General features: G+C 47.5%; 2 protein-coding genes across 3 annotated transcripts in view; both read right to left on the bottom strand.

Annotated features, from left to right (window-relative positions):
• The window catches only part of KATNB1 (katanin regulatory subunit B1), a 22,436-nt gene extending 19,475 nt beyond the window's left edge, over positions 1-2,961 (bottom strand). The window contains exons 1-2 of the mRNA XM_003792581.3: positions 2,836-2,961; positions 1,446-1,746 (exon numbers count right to left, since the gene is read on the bottom strand). Of these exons, the coding sequence (XP_003792629.1) occupies positions 1,446-1,485 (40 nt within the window). The 5' untranslated portion in view covers positions 1,486-1,746; positions 2,836-2,961. The remainder of the gene's footprint in view (positions 1-1,445; positions 1,747-2,835) is intronic.
• Positions 2,962-4,920: 1,959 nt separating this feature from the next.
• The window catches only part of DRC7 (dynein regulatory complex subunit 7), a 30,167-nt gene continuing 12,188 nt past the window's right edge, over positions 4,921-22,899 (bottom strand). For both annotated transcript variants that reach the window (XM_003792579.1, XM_012806825.1), the window contains 11 exons: positions 14,569-14,697; positions 12,686-12,758; positions 11,547-11,675; positions 11,254-11,382; positions 9,408-9,628; positions 8,543-8,758; positions 7,900-8,010; positions 7,705-7,815; positions 6,049-6,243; positions 5,294-5,433; positions 4,921-5,203 (listed from right to left, as the gene is read on the bottom strand). In XM_003792579.1, the coding sequence (XP_003792627.1) occupies positions 5,110-5,203; positions 5,294-5,433; positions 6,049-6,243; positions 7,705-7,815; positions 7,900-8,010; positions 8,543-8,758; positions 9,408-9,628; positions 11,254-11,382; positions 11,547-11,675; positions 12,686-12,758; positions 14,569-14,697 (1,548 nt within the window). In that variant the 3' untranslated portion in view covers positions 4,921-5,109. The remainder of the gene's footprint in view (positions 5,204-5,293; positions 5,434-6,048; positions 6,244-7,704; positions 7,816-7,899; positions 8,011-8,542; positions 8,759-9,407; positions 9,629-11,253; positions 11,383-11,546; positions 11,676-12,685; positions 12,759-14,568; positions 14,698-22,899) is intronic.

The following is a 22,899-nucleotide window of genomic DNA, read 5'->3' as shown; positions in this document are numbered from 1 at the left end:
CCCATGATACTTTTTCAATGACACAAAAACAAAAACAGGCTTAGTGTCTATAGCTCAGTGGTTAGGGTGCTGGCCACATGCACTGGGACTGGTGGGTTTGAACCTGGCCCAGTCCTGCTAAACAACAATGATGACAACCACAACAAAAAATAGCTTGGTGTTGTGGTGGGCGCCTGTAGTCCCAGCTACTTGGAAGGCTGAGGCAAGAGAATTGCTTAAGCCTAAGAGTTGGAGGTTGCTGTGAGCCGTGACACCATGGCATTCTACTGAGGGTAACATAGTGAGACTCTGTCTCAAAAAAAGAAAACAAAAAACAACAATTATTAAAATAAAAATATTGACCCAAGCACCATTTAAGCAGCACCTCCAAGCTACCACTCATACAAACATTTGGGGAACACACCTTAAGAATTGAAGTAGACTCTAGACAAGCTGGCCTCATATGAGCTCACACAGGCTTCAGCCTAGATTCAAAATTCATAGTGGATCTTGTGTCAGTTCCTGAACATAGCACAGGAACAGCTTATAGCAGAGGGTGACCAGTTAGAGCACACCAAAGCTATGCCAACCAGTTATTATAGGTGGGGTAGGGCCCATGTAGGCCCCAATGTGTAGAGTTCTCAAAATACGATCTGGGGACCCTTGTAATCCTCAAGATCCTTTCAAGGGGTCTAAGAGGACAAAACTATGTTCATATACTGTGTAGTATTAAGATGGTATTTGCCTTCTGCACCCCAGCATACAGTGGATTTTTGGAGAACATAACTAGCTGCATATTTGACAATATATTCTTGTTTTAAAATGTCTAGTATTAATTTCTAACATATAAATATTGATAGATGTAAGTCCCATAAATAAATATACTTTGTGGTCCGCAATAATTTTTGAGAGTATAAAGCGGTCTTAAGATCAAATTTAGAACCACTACTACAGAGTAATGGTGGGGGTGGGGGTGCTCATACTCAGTTACGTTCCAGAGCCCTGTGAGCACTCCACTGCTTACCCCTCCACCCCTCCACCCCCAGCTCACCTCCACCAGAGACCCAAGGTGTTTTTATCTGACTGGGGAAGTCTGACTTGTGAGAGGTCTCAAAAACAGCTTTCAGGATTCCTCACCCCATTCTGCCTGTCAGCCTAACTGGAAATTCTGTGCTGAGTGCTTTATTGTAGGCATCCTCTCATATGACTTTCACAGCAACTACAGAAGAACACCGGTGTGATTATCTCATTGTATGGAGAAAACTGAGCCTTGAGAGGTTGATGAGAGCCCAATGTCACCCAGCTAAGAAGTGCCAGTCATGATTTACATCTTGGTCAATTTTACTCCAACGCCTGGGAGTCTCCCCACCCCCAGGAGCAGGAAACAAAGCAGAGAGTTCAGGCCACCCAACAACAAGCAGCTAACAGAATAAATGGGGTGATAAAGAAAAATGAAAATCACTCACGCAACTTCCAGGCTGTCTTGGTGACCACAGGGGTGGCCATCCTTCAGCTGGCTGGCACCTGAAGCCCCACCCACAAAATGGAATGTGCTTTACTTGTGGGGTGGGGGTGGATCCCCCCCAGATCCACCAATCAAGTTGGCAGGGAGTTTCTACACATCCAGGCAGAGGGAATCCTCGTCTCCTGGCTCTGGACCGCCTCGTGGTTTTAAATCATCCACAACAACAGCAGGAGCTTGTAGACATCTGTCAGGACCCAGGATCGTAGAATGTCAGGCTTGAGCCATCTCAGCTCAACAGTGGCCTAGAATACAAACAGAGATGATGACTTGTTAGAAAACACTGGGTAAGAGCAGCAGCTCCCTGGATCACCAATTGCCACCAAAGCAATCATAGCCAGAAGCTGGATCAAAAATTAGGTTTGAGAATCTGCAGAGGAACCACCTTAGGCAGAGTGATTTGAACACAGGGAAAAGAAAGGTCCTCCCAGATGCTGGGATAATGACTGATGGCTGCTCCAGGGGACTGACTGCCTGAAGTACAGCAGCTGCAGTAGGGCGTGGAAGACCACGTGTCTGCAGTCCACATAGATTTCTGGAAGTCACTGTTTTTGCCTGACGTATGAGGATAAGGGGTGGAGTCAGAAGCTAAGCGTGGGGGCCCACGAGAGGCAATCCAGAAACAGCCACTGAACTCCTCACTGGGGAGAATTTCAAAGAGAACCCTGAGCCAGAACCCCTAGCTCCTGGCAAGGGAACCACTCCTGTCCACTGCAATTCCCAAGGACAGAGCTGGGAACTAGGCCTCCAGTCTGGGTGTGAGTGGGTATGACTCCTCAATTCTGAAAGGCCACTTCATGGAGCCTCCCACCCTCTTCCCACAGCCACTTCACCTCTTTCCCATAAACCCTTTCTCTTCCTATCCCTTTTCTCCTGGGTATCCTAGTTTTGCCTCTCTAGTCTTCCGTTTACACACCCCCTTCACTCAGCCCCCGAGTCTCCCAGTTATGCTTATCTTGGCTCCTGGGCTCCCTAACTTGGCCCCTGCCTCGCCAGACTCCCTTCATTCCCCTTTCCTATCTGCTAAAGGTATCCCTCATTCATTCACTCTCCTGCTTCTCTGGTCCCTATTCATTACCCATCCTCCTGCAGGTCCCCAGCTCTGCTTCCGGCCTCCCCGGTATTACCCCCCGCCTTCACGCCGACCCGCTAGTCCGGAGGCTAGGCTGGTCCCTCAGCCTCTGCTGGTCCCTCCACCCCTCTCAGCTTGCGGAGCGAGGACTCTAGACCCCCTCGCTGGGAGCCCTCTCTCCAATGCCAGGCCAACCCCGTGTGGCTGGGCCTTCCCCAAGGCCCACAGTCCCCTCGCCCCCTCGTTCCCTTGCCCACTCCACCTGCAGCTGCGGCTCCGGAGGCCAAGGATCTGCTCCAGGAGCGACCCCTACTTGCATCCATCCCCTGCCCTGATTGGCCGCTGCTTGACAACCGACCCTCACAACAAACCCTCCAGCCCAGAGCCCCGCCTACCTCACCTCCCGCACCAATCAGCCGCCGTAAACGCTCCTCCTCCCGCCAGGATTGACCAATGGAAGTAAGCGCTTCTGCCGCTTTTCCTAAGCACCCGCCCTCTTTTCCCGAATCGGACTACTCACGAGGAAGGAGCGTTCAAGAACCTCCCCTCGGCCGCTAATGAACCAATGTGGGCTGTCATTTCCTTGCTCCCGCCTCCGCCTCAAGCTTTCCCTCTACTCCTGCTTTCTTCCTCTTCCTTGAACCTAGTTCGCGTTTGAAAAGTTTTCGAAACGCCCTCCAATGGCGGCTGCACCAATTGCTTTAGCAACCGTCCTATATTGACCAATCAGCGTCCGCCTTATTAGAAAACCGACTCTCAGCTAGCCAATAGAAAGAGGACCAAGGAAGCAGGGCGAAGTCGCGGCCCTTCCATCTTTGAGTGGGGCGAGGCTGGCTGAGACCTTAGTCAGCATTTTGCTGAAGTTCTCTTTCTAGCCCTCGCCTGCAGCCTGTTCACCTGGGGCTGGTGACTTTGCACCTCTTCAGTCACCCGAACGCTGGCTTGAATCCTCCGTCACGGGAAGCCTATGGCGAAACAGCCTGATTCCGGGTCCGAGTCAGGCGTGGAGCCTAGACGTGCTGCCCTGCAGCCGCGGCCTCGGCGAATGATTGAGTGAGCAAGTGGCAGCTTCCCTAAGGGGACCACGGTCTAGGATCCGAGAAAGGCCGACTTTGTGGCATCTTGGGCGGAGTGGGCTCTGGGAACGGCAGTAGCCGGCCACGGGTCAGGGTCCCTCGCGTGGCCCCGCTGCCCAGGGATGGCTTAGGAGGAACTCGGCCCCACTGAAACCTCTCTCTCCGGGCCAGACCTAGTGGGCCGAGTTTGTCCAAGCACCTAAAGACCCTCGAACTTTCCTGTGTATCGTCCAATCTCTCAGCGCAGGTTGGGGCTGCTTGAGCTGACACAATGCTCATCACAACCCTAAAGGGTAGGAAATCTTGGTGGGAATTTGACGCCTCGACCGCACAGCCCAGGAGTAATAGCCCCAGAATTCGAACCCTTGTTCTTAAAGCCAAAGCCTGCGAGATTCCCCACCTGGGGTTCTGCACCCCTTCTGCCTTCAGCAAGAGGCAGAGGCTCCTGGTACCTTTTGGGAAGCAGTCCCAGACATTTGGTCACTCTTAAAAGAAGATTAGATTAACAGAAGAATATCCCATCAAAACTACCCAGCCTGCATTTCCCATCACCTTTCATTATGAAAAACTTAAAAAAATAGTATAATGATACCACCTACATGTTGATACTTGCTGACAAGTTTGCCATATTTGCTTTGTCTTGTGGAGTGGAATTGTTGGGCCATAGTTTAGCTTTAGTAGATACTGCCAGTTTTCCAAAATGGTTACATTTTCACTAGGAAAGATATTTGAGAGCTCTAGTTGCTTCTCATTACCAACAGTTATTCATATTGGTGGCAGTATGATAGCATTTCATTTCCCTGCTGACTACTGAATTGGACAACAATTTCATGGGTTCATTGTCATTTTTTAAAGCTAACTTTTAGGACTTTCTGTATACCACTCACAGCCTCTCTGCTTTATAAGTTTTATTAAATACAACAATGCCATCCCCATTTCACAGATGGGTAAGTAGTAACTGGTAAGAAGAGAAGTTGGGATTCAGCCCCTTGCACTCTAGTGTCAGGCCCCCAAATTCTGGGTTAGGCAACTTGGCCTTGCCACTCTCACTTTGTGAGCTGAGCCACCCTAGCCAGGTTGAGATCTTCTTTGCAGGTAGCTGTGAACCATCTGCAGAGGCACTATGAAGACTCCACCTTCCAATGGACAGATGACAAGAAGCAAATGAGGAAGGTGGCCAAGGTGGGGAGGAAAGGGGTGGTACTGGGCTGGTAGATAAAGAAGGGAGGGAGAAGGGCTGGTGCTGGAGCTTGTGAAGCATGAGGTATAAGTGGCAAATTCTGAATGTTTATTTACAGGAAAGTCAGGAGAAGCAAGAGCAGAGAGGGCTGCAGGGGAGGTGGGGTGGCAGTGAAGCCAGGGGTCTGAGTAGATTGCACTAGCTGGGCAGAGGGAGCATGGGGTCCTAGCTGTGGAGGGAGATTGCTTTCTCTCCAAACTCTGCTGAGGCCCCAAGAACATCAAGTAAAGACTTTCAGGAGCTCCACCAGGCGTGGGTCCTTGTAGAGCTTTTCCTCTAAAGCCAAGTACTTCAGCGGGGCCAGCTCCTTGTGTCTGATGTCAGAAGGAGGAAAGAGGGTGAGTGGTGACACAGCTAGTAGTCTAGCCTTCCAGTGGGTCCCCTCCACTCCCCTTCACCCTCACCGATTTAGCCGCTGCTCCAGGATGCGGATGCGGAACATGGCCTGAGAGCAATAGCTGAGGTACAGGTCTTCATCCTCCGGCGACAGGGTTACCTGGTTCTCCTGGTACCACTGCTGCTTCTTCTGTAGTTCCTGGGTCTCCTGTGGGCACAGGGAGGACAGAGGAGGAGGGTTGACAAGGATGGACCCTTACCCAGGCTACAGTCCCAGTGGCCACCAGACAACCCCATGCCAGAGAAGCAGAGTCAGGGGCCACCAGATGTCTTGGATGGGAGTCACTACAATGTGTTTAGGGGGATATCATGTCCATGAGATCAGAACAGGAGTCAAGAAAGACAGCCACATGGTTCTGGGCAAGCTACTGACATTTTCATAATCTCCAATTTTTTGTCTGCAAAATGACGGTCACTGTACCGCCCCTATGTCTTGTAGAGCCCTTTGTGAAGGTGAAGTGAGATAACACGTGGGAACTATGTGGTGTGTGCCCAACAAACAAATGGGTCAAGGACCAAGAATTGTTCTATTCCACCATGGCTCCATCCATTCATCTACCCACCCACCCACCAAGCCACCCCACCTTCTACCCATCTGTCCCTCTGCCTACCCTGCCACCCATCCCTCCATCTGCCCACCCATTTATCCATCCCTCCTTTTACCCAACAAATGAGAACAAGGAAGAACAAGGCAGTCATTTAGAAACCCCAATCACCAACACACTTGTCCCCTGCTCTGTCCCAAAGACAGCCCTGGGCCCACCTTCTCGAAGCGGGCCTGGATGAGGTTGGCCTTGTCGATGAGTCGCTGCTTGAAGTCGCTGAGGCACTCATCCTTGAGGCGCATGGCCTGCCAGCGTGTCAGCTTCTCTCCCGGTGGGAGCTGGACCAGGAACGGGGCCAGGTAGTCCAGCTGGGTCTCCACCTGCCGCAGGTGCTCCTCATGCAATACCCGCTCCTGTGAAGGTGGGGAGCGCTTACCTGGACTGGCAGGGGCTACGGAGACCTCCCAGACCAGCTCTGTGGCACGAGACCAGGCCTCAAAGCCAGTCCCAGAGTGTGGCACCTGACATGGCCTGAGCAGGGCCTGCATGCTTAGTGTCTTATACCCATGTTTATTGGTGACAGCCAACTTTTTTTTTTTTTTTTTTTTTTGAGACAGAGTCTCAAAGCTGTTGCCCTGGGTAGAGTGCTGTGGTGTCCTAGCTTATAGCAACCTCAAACTCTTGGGCTTAAGCAATTCTCTTGCCTTAGCCTCTCAAGTAGCTGGAAATACAGGCAGCCACCATGATGCCTGGCTATTTTTGTTGTTGTGGTTTAGCAGGCCTGGGCTGGTTCGAACCCGCCAACCCCAGTGTATGTGGCCAGCACCCTAATCACTGAGCTATGGGCACCGAGCCAGACAGCCAACTCTTGTTTCTTCCATGCATTCACGTCTCTGTACTTGAAACTCATTATCCATCTCTGAGAACTCAGATAAGATCATGTCTGTATTGACCTGCCCTATGGTCAATAGTAGAGGCTTATCTAATAAATGGTAGTGGCTACTAATGATATTGATTAAAAAATGCCACAAACGCCCTTCATTTCTCCTGTTCACCCTGGGGCCTTGTGTCCTATATCAATGGACAGGGGCTAGTGACGTTGGAGATGTAGAAGCTGACACCCACCCCTAGGGATCTGAGAACAGATGAGCAGTAGCTGTGAGCAGTAGTCGTAGCCTGCTGGGTTTTCTCTTTTGGTTGAAAAGGATGCTTTGATTCACTGTCCTGCCTCAACGACTCCAAACTATTTTTAGAAATCTCTGCTGGGTTCGAGAAGGGGATTCAGAAACTGGCCTTGAGAACCAAGCTGGGCTTTGCAGCCTGAGGATGTGGGCTGAATGCCCTGGGCTACAGGGGTTGGAGAGCTCAGGGCTGGGTCCAGGCTCATTGGGGCTACTGGCCCAGGCCACAACCTCAAAGGGAACCCTGGGTGGAGGAAGGTACACAGTATTCATTCTTCCCCCATACACTGTAGGCCAGGGGTCCTCAAACTTTTAAACAGGGGGCCAGGTCACTCCTTCAGACCATTGGAGGGCTGGACTGCAGACCCCAGGATGAGTTGGCTGCTAAGCAGGACAGGCAGTAGCCACAAAAACATCCAGTGGGCCAGATAAATGTTCTCAGTGGGCCGTAGTTTGAGGACGCCTGTGTGTAGGCCTTGACTTGGCCATAGCCCCTGGAGGTTGGGAGAGGCCTGGCCCGGATCCCAAGTACTCTTCAAGGTGAGCCATAGAAATGGTCAGCTCAGCATCAAGGAGGACCACGCAGCGTCAATAACTTCATCCCCTACAGACGGCACCTTTGCAGAATCGCTGATGGTTCTCACCAGCCTGGAGGCCGGTTCTGGGACGAGCAGGGCAAGGCAGTGAGCTCACCATGGCCTCCCGGTACTCCTTGCTCTTCTCGTTCCGCCTGGTGTCGTAGATGGAGATGGTCAGAGTGTGCGCCGCCTCCTCTTCCTCTCGCAGCTTCAGGATCTCCAGCACCTGAATTGGGAAGGGATGAAGAGCATGATAGGTGCTTCCCCATCCCCTGTCCGCCCCACACGCCCACTTTCCCGTGGGACCCACCTCCAGCTCTGACTCCCAGGCCTGATGTCTGGACACCTTCTCCTCACTCTTCAGCTGCATCAGGGTCTGGTACTGGTACAGAAGCTTCTTGGTGTGCTCCATGGGTTCCACCTGGGCCAACAGCCACCACAGTGACACAGAAAGACTGTAATGTTGTGGGACTACCTGGGTTCAGATCTACTGCTATTTTTTTTACCTGTGTGACTGTAAGCAAGTTGCTTAACCTCTCTGGGCCTCCGTTTCCCCACCTATAAAAGTACAGTTAATAATAGAAGAGGAACTGAAGGCTCAGAGAGGCTAAGGGATGTGCCAGGAGAGTAAAGACTGGACCAGAAAGGCCAGCCCCTCAGGGCAGTGAGGACCTTCTCTTCCTACAGCCCTGTTCCCTAGCATCTGGGGTCTGCTCTGACCAGGAGGTGGGGAATGGGGACCATGAGCAGTAGCCACAGCCTGCTGGGTTCTCTCTTTTGGTTGAAAAGGAAAGATTTTCAGATGAGGTACAAAATGATGGTCTCCAGATGGGAGTTTTCAATTCTCCCAAGGGGCAGAGATGAATTTCTGGGCTGAGGTTATAGAGGGTCCATCTTGGTCCTCCCAACTGGCTGAAATGGGGCCAGTTCCTTCTCACTGGCCCCTGGCCCACCTCGAAACTGATACACATGTCGGGCGTCATGATGATCTTGTTGCCTTTGCTGTCCACCTCGGTGCGCTGCAGGAACTCACGCTTGGAGGCCGTGATGTGGTCCTCGCGGCAGTGGTAGCGCAGCTGGATGCGGTCCTCCCCGATCACGAACACGTGCTCTGCTACATCCTCATCCGCAGGTTTCTCAGGGTTGCGGGAGAACCGCTCTGTGATTTTCTGTGAGGCCAGAGCACGCAGAGGATGAGAGGCAGGGGAGATTTCTGTGCATGCTCCACAGGCAGGAGCAACGGCCACTTAGCTTGACAGCCCCTCCAAGCAAGACAGTGGACTTCCTGGCCCCCATGGGTTCTAGAGCTAGTCCGCTCAAAGCACATACAGTGCAGGACCTTTTCCAGACAGCCAACCCCTGGCTAGACTCCCTTACTGCTAGGAAGAGCTTCCTTGGCATGCAGCTATTAAGCTCAACTGCCAGACAATTTGTAATGACACGGAGGAGGGAACCTTCCAATTAGATTAGAAATGATTCTTAAAACCAAACCTTTTAATCCACAGTAATACCTAAGAGTTGCCATTCTGAGATATTTTTGACTTTCCTCTTTATATTATTCCACATTTTCCCAATGTTCAGTCATGAATGTGTATTTTTTATAACAATAAGGAGATAACACCTCCTCGGCCCAGCGGTTAAGGGCGATCTAGCACCTGCAGCCCCAGTATCATACATTTGGTGAAACGCTTGGCTTACAGTTAGTGCCTTAACTGTGTCGCAGGTCTTGATGCCAGAGCCAGAGGTCTCCCCGTCCAGATGTGACATTAGCTAGCAGAGAAGGGAGGCGACTTATCCCCAGGCACAGCGAGCTCTTACCACCATGGGCCGGGGATTTGAGTCTGCGCTGTTCTGACTGATCTTCTTGACTCTGGGCCCATAGTCGATGTGACGGTAGGAGAGGAAGTCTTGACGTCGTTGGTAGTACTCTGTCATTGACTTGGGCGTCTCCTCTCTCTTTGTCAGTCCATCCACACGGGCCGTTTCATAAAACTCCATGACACGGTCCATCTCAGGCTGCATGGACTTGTATGAGTGCACTGGGGCAAGAGGGAAAGGCAGGAGGCAGGGGAAGCTGGTTGGGTGAATGCTCGGCTACTGGGTCTACAGCCCAACCCCAGGCCCAGGGAAAAGGGAGGTCCACATATAGACAAGCATTCGTTATGTGACCGGTCCCCCATCCTTGCTGGGTGTTTGGGTTGTACCCAACTTTTTTTATTTTTTATTTTTTTTTTTGAGACAGTCTTACTTTGGTAGAGTGCTGTGGCGTCATAGCTCACAGCAACCTCGAACTCTTGGGCTCAAGTGATTCTCTTGCCTCAGCCTCCCAAGTAGCTGGGACTACAGGTACCTGCCACAATGCCTGGCTATTTTTAAAGACGAGGTCTCGCTCTGGCTCAGCCTGGTCTCGAACCTGTGAGCTTAGGCAATCCACATGGTGAACATCTGCACTGCACAATTTTTTTTTTTTTGTTCTTTTTCATTATTTGCTAAGAACAAATTCTCAGCAGGAGGATTCCTTCAAAAAGTGCACACCTTTTAAGGCTATTATTGATATCGTTTGCCCAACTCCCCCCACCCCCAATTTGCTGTCCCACCAACACTGACAGGGAATGATTACCACTTCCCACACTCGCTCATACCCAATAAGACTTTTTTTTTCATTTTTGCCAACAAGGGGGTTATAAGTTGGTCGCTCATAGGTTTTTTTTTTTTTTTTAATTGTTTTTAGAGATGGAGTCTTGCTCTTGCTCAGGCTGGTCTCAAACTCCAGAGCTCAATTAATTTGCCCATCTCAGCCTCCCAGAGCGCTAGGATTACAGTCAAGAGCCACTTACCCCTGGCTCATTTTTAAATTTAAACTACCAATCTTTTCAAATGTATATTGGCCCTATGCTTTTCTTTTGTGAATTCCTTTTTTTTTTTTTTTTTTGAGACAGTCACATTCTGTCACCTGGCTGGAGTATATGGTAACACAATCCTAGCTTATAATAGCCTTAAACTCCTGGGCTCAGGAGATCCTCCCACCTCAGCATCCCTAGTAGCTGGGACTACATGCATGTGCCACCACACCTGGCTAATTTTTAAAATTTTTTGTAGAGGCAGGGGTCTTGCTGTGTTGCCCGGGCTAGTTTTGAACTCCTGGACTCAAGCCATACCTCCCACCTCAGCCTCCCCAAACTGGGATTACAGGTGTAAGCTACTTTGTCCAACCCTTTTTGTAAATTCTTAGAGCTGTTGATTCTCTCCTAAGACACGTCCTTCCCTCCCTCCCCAACTTCGTGGGCTGATGGCCACGTCACCACCCTCTGCCCTCTGCATTTGTGGGGGCACGTTTCTTGGCTTTATCGCTCAGTGTCTTTACCCCCTTTAAGTGTGGCCCCCACTGTGTGTCTTCTGGTAGGATTCCTGCTTGATCCCAACCACAGACCGGGCATGTGGCCCTGGATTGGGCTTTCCTGGAGGATGTTTGTCACATTTCTTTGGCTTTCTGAGTTTGTCCAGCTCTCCCACACATGGTTTGCTTAGGGAGGCAGAGGCGTCTTCTGTTGCTTGCCACCCACTGAAACACAGATGCTGCTTCCTCCCACCACACACCACCTGCCCCAGGGGCTTCTCTAAAGTGTGAAAGGCTCCTGGCCAGCCCAGCAAGGGGGCCACGCACCACGTAGAGCTTGGGTGTGGCCAGGCTTGAAGTAATCGACATGGAGGCCTGTGGTCTTGTTTATGTGTTTCAGCTCCAGCATGTCCTCCCGGTTCTGGTACCACTCCTTTATCTCCAAAATCTGGCTGCCTGTGGGGATGATGGATGCTTGCGGCAGCCAGCCCAGCTCCCCAGCCTGTAACCTCCATGCCAGGCACACAGAGCCCAACCATGCCCACATGCGCACAGGGAGAGTAGAAGCTGCCCTCCTCCCTTGCCCAGCCTGGACCCACATCTGGAGCTGTGTCCCTTACATTCCATGTCCTTGTAGGTGGTGAGACGGGTCACGAGGCCGTTGGAGTTGAGGTAGGGGGCCCACTTCTCCAGCTTCGCCTTCTTGTATTGTATCACCTTCTTCCCATGCGGGCAGCGGGACTCGAATGCTGTGGACACAGACGGGTCTCCCAGACTGGGGGAAATGAGAACCCACCCCAGCCGGCCACTCATCTACCCACCGCCCATTTCACTGTCTTCTAAACACTTCGAGGCCCCAAGCCCATTCCAGGGAGGCAGAGGAGGACTGTCACCAGGGAAGGCCTCAGACCTGAAGCACAGGCCAGCCCAATTTAATTTAAATTTTTTATAGAGGCAGGGGTCTTGCTATGCTGCCCAGGCTAGTTTTGAACTCCTAGATTCAAGCCATCCTCCCACCTCAGCTTCCCCAAAACTGGGATTACAGGTGTGAGCTACCTTGCTCAACCTCTTTTGTAAATTCTTAGAGCTGTTGATTTTCTCCTAAGACATGTCGTTCCCTCCCTCCCCAACTTCGTGGGCCGACGGCCATGTCACCACCCTCTGCCCTCTGCCTTTGTGGGATTTGAGCCCAACCAGAGGGTCTGCACCCAGCTACACCACACTCTGTCTCTCCACCAGGTCCTGTCTCTCCGCCAGGTCTTTGCCCATGCAGGTCTCTCTGCCCTTGCGGGGTTGACTCCTTCTGCTCCTTCAGAATTTAGCTCCAATGACTCCTCCTTCTAGAACCCCTTTGGACCCCACACCTCCTAGTCCCAAGCTGGAGCTGGGCTGCATGTTCTTCTTCTGGCCTGCATGTCACCCTCTCTAGCACTTCCCACCCTAGGGAAATGGCCTATGCCCTCCTCATGGTCTGGGTGCTCCCAGACGGGTGCCTTGGCAGCCAGCAGATGTTCACATGGACCACGAAGGCCCCCGCCTCCTGTCTTCTCTGCCTGCCCCTCCAGCCCTGACACCCCTTGCACCAGTTAGGGGATGCAGAGAGGGGAGAAGGGTGTGTCCCAGACAGTGAAAACAAGAAGGGTGGAAATGAAGGCCAGAGCAGCCTCTGCCATGTCACTCTGCTGGCTGTCACTGCAGACTCCCAGAGGCCCAGGAACTGGTTCTGGAGAAGACATGTGAGCACATAAGTGGCAAACACCTTCTGGAGAGATCTCAATCTGCTCCACCCATGAGTGTGGCATGTCGAAGCTTTTGTCCTCATCCTCCTTGCCCTGTGGGAGAGAAGGAGGTGGGGTGGGAGGAGTGGCTGCTCAGGGCTTGGTAACAGAATTTATGGTCAAAGTCTCTGTTTCACTCTCAGAACCAAGCTACCTTGGTCCATCAGCTACCCTAGAAGAGCCAGAGGTCATGAGCATAACCCACAACTTGGAAGAGGAGTTAGCTCTGGGCAGGGAGCCCTTCTCTGTGTCCTCCTAAGTCTGGCAGAACCCCTGTCCTGCACGCCCTGCTGTTCCTGAGCCAGCCATAGGCCTTTTGCCAGAGCCAGAGGCACCCAAGCCCCACCCCTGTCCAGCACCAGCTACAGGGGCCTGGGCAAGTCTTATAACCCGTCTGAGTCTCAGTTTCCTTAACTGTAGACTAGACCTCTTAGGAGGAGCAAATGATATATAGAAAATGCTCAGGACACTGCCTGGATGACATTATTATTATTATTTTTGTCTCTGAGTCTAATTTCCCATCTGTAAATTAATCCCCGATCTAAACAAGTAATGGTCACAGAAACTTGGATAAGACTTTCTCAACTTACAACTTTTCTCCCACAAACATTGCTTTGACCTCTGACACCTGTTCATCTAATTGCGACTTGGTGCAGGGGACAAAAACAGATAAGCATTGTCAAAAATCTCTAAGATGGCCAGGTTGGCGCGCTGTGGCCAGAGGCTGTGCTCCCACAACTAACTCTGGCTCTTAGGGTCACCATCTGTCCATTTTTGTTGTAAAAAGGTTCTTGGTCCAGGGATGGAACAGGACTCTGTGATTAGAACTATTTGACAATGAACTGCTGAGGTGTTAAGGATGTTGTCTCCAGGGCTGGCTCCCTGGGTGCTGGCAGGTCCATGCCTCAGGGCCAGCAGGGGGCACCTATTACTGGAATTTACTGCACAGGGAGGCCCCCCGGTCTCCAGACATGATGCAGCTGAGAACACTCAGTACCCTTTCCAGGCATGTCTGCGATGCTGTGCCAAGCACATCACATGGATGGTCTGATCTGAAGCCAGAACGTTTAGGTCCAAATCTGGCTGTGTCCCTTTGGGTCAGTTACCTAACCCCTCTGTGTGTAAGTCTTCCCATCTGTAAAATGGAACGCTGATGATCATGGATGATAACACTAGTGCACCCTTCACCAGGTTGTGGAGATTTTCACCAGGTTGATGAGTTAATACAGGGTAAGCACGCACAACAGAGTCTGGTACTCATTAAGGGCCACATGAGTGCTACCTATTGCTAATTATGTCCCCTGAAATTCCTATGTTGAAGTCCTTACCCCAGTACTTCCGAATGTGACTGTGTTTGGAGATAGGGTCTTTAAAGAGGTGATTAAGTTGAAATGAGGTCGTATGGGTGGGCCCTAATGCAGTGTGACTGGTGTCCTTATAAGAAGAGGAAATGAGGACACAGACTGGTACAGAGGGAAGACCCTTTGAAGACACAGTGAGAAGATGGCCACCTGCAAGCCAAGGAGAAAGGCCTCAGAAGAAACCAACTCTGCCAACACTTTGATCTTGACTTCTAACCTCACCTTGATCTTGGACTTCCAGCCTTCAAGACTATTGGAAAATAAATGTCTGTTCTTTAAGGCCCCTGGTCTGTAGTACTTTGTTAGTGCAGACTAACATGTCTGACACCCCTCTCTACCCCAGTTTACATACAGACCAGGAAACTGAAGCTCCCAAAGATGAATAAGTCCCTGCTGTCCTTACATAGGGCCTCCTGAAGTACATTTGTCAGGCTGCCTGAAGCCAGATGGGACGCAAGGCCTTCCCCACACACTCTCCATCCCCACGCTCCCCTGAGACTCACCAGATTTTCCACATCATCGTCATCGTTCATCCCATTGTCTTCTTCCTCAGTCAGGGACAGGTTAGGCTTATCAGTCCCCAAGAGCATGAACTCCCACCTCACAGCATCTCCCAGGTCAAAGATCAAGTCCTGATAGAGAAGGGTAGTCAGCTGGGCACACCCATGGCCACCACATCCCCACCTTCTCTGTGGGCAGAGGAGGGACCTGAGCCTGAATGAACAAGGATTACAGCCCTGTTCCTTGGGGGGTTTGTACCAGGCACTCTCTCTGTGTGGGTCTCACCCTCCTCCCCAGCCCTAAATCCATTTCAAGGCTCTTTGAAGGAACAAAGTAGCTGCCCCCACGTTCCTTTGGCAGTAACAGTGATGGCCGCTGTCATAACCTCTTTCTTCATGCCCTCACTTGGTGATGTAGTATACTGAGCCTCAGGTCTCACTTCCTTCTTTATCTTGGAGGCTGAAGGGCAGGATGAGGATTCTCAGGCTGGAAGAAGGCTGAAGTGGGACTGTGACAGCCTCTAAATGGCCACTTTCCTTTGGAGGATACTGGCCATGATGGTGATTATAAGCCTGGGCTCTGAGAGAAGGCAGTCTCAGCTCTACCCTGAGTGTGTGTGTGTGTGAGAGAGAGAGAGACAGACAGACAGACAGACACAAGACAGACACTGACATTATTTCACTTCTCTGGAGCTCAGTTTTCTTATCTGTAAAATGAGAGTAACAATAGCTAACATTTGTTGAAGCCAGAGACTATTCTAAGCACCTACTGTGTTATCTCCCACATTCCTGTGAGTCAGTAAGGGCTGAGAGATGCTGGAATCAGCACCTAAGAGGGGGTGGGGTGGGAGGAGTCTCTTTGCTGAGGGAAAGAGTTTCTGTATCTCAGTGACTGTGATTTCTTCTTCATAGAAACCCCACTCCACATGCCCTAATGATCCTGCGTCAACTCTGCCTGTCTCCTGCAGGGGGCGAACAGGGTCACTCTGGAAGGCAGCTCTGCTGACCACTACACCACCAATGCACTTCAGGGTCACTTTGTAATTGTGAGCAAAAAGGCCCAGGATCTATCTTTGGAAAGGAAATTGGTCTGCTCTGAACTAGAGCGCCTTGGAAACAACAAAAGAGAACAAGACTTGGAGCTTGATGTCTGAGTCCAAATCCAGCTGGCTTATTGCTTTTTCCTTCTCTGTTAGACTGGAAGTGTGCTGTGGGTACAGACCTTGCCTGTCCTGTTCACTGTGCGTCCCCAGCCCCATCACAGTGCCTGGCACCAAGTAGGTGCTCCATGGATACGGGGATAGTCACTTCCCCTGCTCTGAGTTGTCAGTGTCATGTGGGAAATGACACAGTTGGATAAGTGATTTTTCAGGTACTACTCTCTATCACTGCTGTGGTCTTGACATTTCCTTTATATTAACTTAAGTGTAACATAAGTAAAAAAATTTAAACCTCTCCTCCCCTTAAGTGTTACTATGATATGCTAGTTAGCTCATATTCTAACATGCAGTAAAACAGACTCATGTCTGCTAAAGTGAAAACATCGGGTCTGTACCCCACCTCAGTCCAACTGTTCCCCTTGTCTTGGGGGATGCTGTGCTCAGAGGGAAGTCTTTCCTCTCCTGAAGGAATCAGAATCTCAGAAGGCAAAAGAGAAAACAGGCATTATTTGCAGATGATATGATCTTCTATTGACAAAATCCATTAACATCAATGGACAAGCTATTGATACGAATATGTGCTATATACAAGAGCAATAAAAAAATCAAGAATATTTGTCTATATGAGCAACACTTAGAAAATATAATGAAGAATAAGATGCCAACTGCAATAGCAACAATATCTACAAACTGTCTAGAAATCAACCAAAAATACATAAATCATGTTCTAGCATAGAAGACTTAATATGTAGGAAGAATTAAGATATTAATGGTCTCACATCTATATTTAATTTTGATGTCCTCCAAAATAAAATTCAAGTGGGATTCTTTTTAGAAACATGATAATCTTATTCTAAAATTTAAAGGTCCACACATAGCCAAATCAATTCATAAGAAGAGTAAAGAGAGAGGGGTGGCCCTTGTGGCTCAGAGGAGTAGAGCGCCAACCCCACATGCCGGAGGTGGCAGGTTCGAACCCAGCCAAAAAAAAAAAAGAAGAAGAGTAAGAGATAAGGACTAACCCTACTAGAAATTAAGATACCTCATGAAGCTATACTCATACAAACTATCTGACAATGGCACAGACCCACAAATAGACCAAGAGAATAGAACACACGATAAATGTGGCTTCCTAAACCAATGAAGAAAGCACAGGTTACTCAAAAGATGGTTTTAGGAAAACTTTCTCTCTATGGAGAAAAAAACACAAAACTCGAAACTTGCCTTGTGCAAAGATAAATTCCAGGATCGCAGACTTGATTAGGAAAGGAAAAATTATAAAGAAACATGTAGGAGAGTATCTTTGTGACTTCAAGGCAGGGAAGACTCTATTAGATGAAACTGTGAAAATACAAAGACGAAAGTTTAATGAATTTGGTTGTATCAGAATGAACGACACGTTCAATAAACAAAACCATGAAGAGAGTTAACAAATGGCGGAATAACATTTGTCATATCTGAAAGGGGCATGTGATCAATGTCGAGAATATATTATTGACATTGCACACGAACTTTATGGCCACCCTATATAAAGAACTCCTGAAAAATCATAAGAAAGAAAAATAGCGATTCTTGTAGGAGAAAAAAAAGGGCAAAGAATACATATCAGCAGTTTACAGAAGAGAAAACCCTAAAGATTCAGAAGCACATAAGAGATACTCAAACTCTTTGGTCAACAGGGAAGTGCAAAAGAATACACGTGTCCCTATTTCCAGCAGACACAGAAGAATGGATGATGCCAAAGAGGCTGTCGGGTCTACGTCCACTGTTGGTGGGAATATAGACCAGTGCAGTCATTTCAGAGTCACTTCACAGGGCTTAGTCAAATTGTGTATATTTTTTTTTTAACAAGGGTACGTGTTAAATCTACTAAGTGTAGAATATAAATGTCTTAGCACAATAACTAAGACAATGCAGTGAAGGCGATGTTAACTAGTTTAATGAAAGTATTTCAAATTGTGTCTAAAACCAGCACATTGTACCCCATAATTGCATTAACGTACACAGCTATGATTTAATAAAAATAAAATAATGTATTTTTAAGAAACCCCCCCAGAACCCAGCAATTTCGATCCTGGGTGGAAACACGGAGGGAATGTCTGTCAATGGGACCCAGACGTGAAAGGTATGGTGGACCATGGAGTATCACAGGTAGTTAGAAGCAATAGATCAGAACTCAAAAGCGTAATATTGTGAGGAAAACAGAAACCATAAGAAACAGACAGTTCTGTTTCTGGTAAGGTGAACTCGGTAATTGGAACCAGCCTTGCTGCTGACAAAAAGTAGAGCTCAGAAAAACATTTTCAAAATCATCTGTATGATGGCTTCCGTTTAAGGAGCTTATAAAACAGCAAAGAGTGAGGCAACCAAGATCAAAGAGGAGAAAGAAAGCTTGAGAGGCAAGCCTGGCATTTGAGGCTGCTGTTCTTCCAAGCCTCGCATTCCAAAAGAGGCAGCTGAGAGGCGGAGACGCTGAGAAGAGCTTCACACAGTACTAGGGTAGCAAAAGATGCAATTCAGAGTCTTCCAAAAGGAGACAGGATGGTAAATTCCCCAGACTTTGCCAGAGGACACTGAAAAACAACAGTATAGGAATAAGTGTGAACCACAAATGGCCAAACTTTGCAGGGGCTGAAACCCAGCTTAGAATCATCTCTGCTTTGTTTAAAGGGATCCAGAACTTCTGCAACCCTTAGCTTCCTGCCAGAATCAGACCCTGATCCTCTGCAAAACTACAAAACTGGTGACAACAGAGAATAAAAACAAAGATCTGGGTGGTGGTGCCTGTAGCTCAGTGGGTAGGGTGCTGGCTACATCAGAGGCTGGTGGGTTCAAACCCAGCCCCCAGCCAAAAACTGCAAAAAAAAAAATAAAAAGTCTTGGCATAGAACTTAAAACAGGTAACAAAGCAAGACTCTATAAAAAAAAAAAGAAGAAGATTTTGGCATAGAACTGAAAACTATATTTAGAAAAAATACACACAAAAAGAACCACATGGAAATTACAGAATTTAGTTGTGAAAGAAAGGAAGGGAGGGAGGGAGGAAGGGAAAGGGATCTCAATGGATGGATTAAGCACCAAATTAGATATACCTGAGGAAAGAGTTCGTGACCTAGAAGACAGTTCATAAGAGAGACTGAGAAAGAGAGAAAATAAAAGGGAATAATAAACATAACAAATACAGTAGCACCACCATAGTTGACCACCTCCCTACATTGACTACCCCCTTAAGCTGACCTATTTTCATGGACAAGACATGCACCACATGTACGTATCAGTACCGTAGGCCTAGTTCTTTGTGTTGACCACCTCTGTATGTTGACGCCTCGGTATGTTGACCAGTATACAGTCCCTTGGGTGGTGTGAATAGATCTCACACTCAAGTCCCAGAAAGAAAAGAAAGACAGGACAAAAGTATTTCCTATGATGGCAAAGGTTCTAAAACTAAGGAAGCAGATAACAAGATGATAGACATAAACTTAACCATATCAATAATCACACTAAATGTAAGTGGTTTAAACATCCCAGTTATGAGGCAGAGATAGATTGGATAAAAAGTAAGACTCAACTATATACTGCCTACAAGAAGGGCATTTAGGCCAGGAGCAGTGGTTTGTGCCTATAATCCTAGCTTTCCAAGAAGCCGAGGTGGGAGCATTGCTTGAGGTCAGCAGCTCAAGATCAACCTGACCAAGAGTGAGAACCCATCTCTAATAAAAATAGAAAAAATTAGCAGGGCATGGTGGTACACATCTATAGCCTCCTTGGGAGGCTGAGGCAGGAGAATGCCTTGAGCTAGGAGTTTGGGTTATGGTGAGCTATGATCATGCCACTGCACTCTAGCTGGGGCAACAGAGAGAGATTCTGTCTCAAGAATTTTAAAAATGCATTTAAATTTAAAAGGTACAAATAGATTAAAAGAAAAACAAAGGAGAATCATAATCCATGCTAACAGAAATCAAAAGAAAACTAAAGTGGCTATATTACTATCAGACAAAATGGATATTAGAATATTATTAGGGATAAAACTGGCCATCTTATAATAATAAAATTCATCAAGGACATAACAATCTTAAATATTGTTATTTAAGATTGAAACAGAGTTTCAAATTACATAAAGTAAATACTGATAAAACTGAAAAAATAGAGAACTATTCTAATATTAAACTATTCTAATCTAAACTATCTAACTATTCTAATATTAAACTATAATCTGAAATTATAGTTTAATATTTCAATACAGTTGTCAAAAATTGAAGAAAAGTAGACTTAGGGAGGTGCCTGTGGCTCAAAGGAGTACAGCGCCGGCCCCATATGCCGGAGGTGGCAGGTTCAAAACCAGCCCCGGCCAAAAACTGCCAAAAAAAAAAAAAAGTAGACTGAAAATGAGCAAAGATGTAGATGTGAACAACTCTATCAATCAACTCGTGCTAATTGACATTTATAGAACACTCCACCCACAGCAAGATATATATTCTAGTCAAGTATACACAGAAAATTTACCAAGATAGACCATATTTTGGACCATGAAGCACATTATGAAGTAATAGAAATTATACTAAGTTATGTTCTCTAACCACTAAAGAATTGAAGTAGAAATCGACAATAGAAATATCTCTAAAAAATTCCTAAATATCTATAAACTAAACAACACATGTTTAAAGGACCCATGGGTAAAAGGAGAAATTAAAAGGGAAATTCAAAAGCATTTTGAATTAAAAGAAAATGAAAAAAAATGATACAGTAAAATGTGTGGAATGCCACAGCAGCAGTACTGTAGGGGGAACGAATTATTCCCATTCCACATTAAGAAACCAGAAAATTAAGAGTAAATGAAACTCAAAGTAAGCATAAATAGAAAATAATAAAGATCAGAGCAGTATGCTCAGTGCCTATAGCTCAGTGGTTACAGCGCTAGCCACATACACCAGGGCTGGCGGGTTTGAACCCAGCCCAGACCTGCCAAAACAACAATGACACCTACGGCAAAAAAATAGCTGGGCGTTGTGGCAGGCGCCTGTAGCCCCAGCTACTTGGGAGGGTGAGGCAAGACAATTGCTTAAGCCCAAGAGTTGGAGGTTGCTGTGAGCTGTGATGCCAAGGCACTCTACTGAGGGCGACATAGTGAGACTCTGTCTCAAAAAAAAAAAAAAAAAGGAAAGAAAGAAAGAAAGAAAGAAAAGATCAGAGTAGCGATCAATGAAATAGAAGACAAAACAGAGAAAATCAATAAAAGTTAAAGACGGTTATTGAAGAGACCAATACAATTGATAAACCTTTAAACGTAGTAGTTGGGAGAAAAAGAAAGAACACACAAATACCAATGTCAAGAACAAGCAAGGTAACATCACTACAGATTATAAAATAGTAGAAAAATGGCTGGGTGCAGTGGCTCACACCTGTAATCCTAGCACTAGAGGAGGCAGAGGCAGGCAGATCCCTTAAGCTCAAGAGTTCCAGACCAGCCTGAGCAACAGCAAGACCCCATCTCTACTAAAATAGAAAAAAAAGAAAAACAACCTAGCTGGACATTGTGGCAGGTGCCCATAGTCCCAGCTACTTGGAAGGCTGAGGCAAGAGGAACTCTTGAGCTTAAGCCTGAGAGTTTGAGGTTACTGTGAGCTATAACGCCATGGCACTCTACCCAGGGCAACAGAGTGAAACTTTGTCTCAAATAATAATAATAATAATAATAGAAGGAAAATGAGCTACTTTGAATATGTTCATGAAATTTTAAACCTTAAATGAAATAGACAAATTACTCACCACTCAAGAATAACCTGAATAGCCTTTGTCAATTGAACAAATTGAATTTGTAGTTTAAAACCCTTCCACAAAGAAAATTCCAGGCCAAGATGGTTTTACTTATGAATTCTAACAACATTTAAAGAAATAAATCATGCCAGTTCTACAGAAACTCATCTAGAAAACTGAAATATGTAGAAAGAGGTGATCAACCGAGAATATTTTGTAAGATTTTATAACAAATATTTTGTGAATAAAGGTACACATAGCTGCAATTTACCCCTTTTTTCTATGTCATGGTGACAGCCTACAGATGCAAAAAAGGCATTTGATATAAACAAATTTTGTTTGAGTTTTTTGAAAATTTGCTAGGCCAGGAACAGTGGTTCATGCTTGTAATCTCAGAACTTTGGGAGGCCAAAGTGGGAGGCTTTCTTGAGGCCAGGAGTTTGAGCCCAGCCTAGACAACATAGGGAGACCCTGTCTCTACTAAAAATTTATTATTTTCTTTTATTTATTTATTTATTTTTTATTGAGACAGAGTCTCACTTTGTGGCCCTCACTAAAGTGTGTGGATTCATAGCTCACAGCGACCTCTAACTCTTGGGCTTACATGACTCTCCTGCCTCAGCCTCCCAAGTAGCTGGGACTACAGGCACCCACCACAACACTTGGCTTTTTTTTGGTAGAGACGGGGTCTCACTCTGGCTCAAGCTGGTCTCGAACCTCTGAGCTCAGGGTAATCCACCTACCTTGGCCTCACAGAGTGCTAGGAGCCACCACGCTTGGCCTCTACTAAAAATTTAAATAAACAAAAGTAGCTGTAGGTGGTGGTACACGCCTATCATCCTAGCTACTCAGGAGGCTGAGGTGGGAGGATTGCTCGAATATGATAGGAATTCGAGGCTGTAGTGAGCTGTGATCGAGCCACTATACTCTACCCTGGGCAGCACAGTGAGACCCAGTCTCGGAGGTGGGAGGGGAGGAAAAAAACAAAAACAGAACAAACCAATCATAAATTAAGAAAAGAAAGAAATCCCCTTAGTCAAATAAAGGATAACTATAAAAACTCTGTAGTCAACATAAACATCATACAGATAATGAAATGCTGTGATACTAAGGCTTTCTGAATTAAGAATGAAACAATGACACCCACGATCCCCACTTAGTTAGACACTTTACTGGATGTACAAACCAGAGAAATGACACAAGAGAAAGAAAAGGTTCGGCGCCTATGGCTCAAGCGGCTAAGGCGCCAGCCACATACACCTGAGTTGGCGGGTTCGAATCCAGCCCAGGCCTGCCAAACAACAGTGATGGCTGCAACCAAAAAAAATAGCCCGGCATTGTGGCAGGCGCCTGTAGTCTCAGCTACTTGAGAGGCAGAGGCAGGAGAATCGTTTGAGCCCAGGAGTTGGGGGTTGCTGTG

The sequence above is a fragment of the Otolemur garnettii genome, unplaced genomic scaffold (assembly GCF_000181295.1).
Source record: "Otolemur garnettii isolate 467f Iridium unplaced genomic scaffold, OtoGar3 scaffold00058, whole genome shotgun sequence".
Lineage (NCBI taxonomy): Eukaryota > Metazoa > Chordata > Mammalia > Primates > Galagidae > Otolemur > Otolemur garnettii.
The sequence above is the reverse complement of the archived record's forward strand: the minus strand, read 5'-3'. Positions and strand labels throughout refer to the sequence as shown.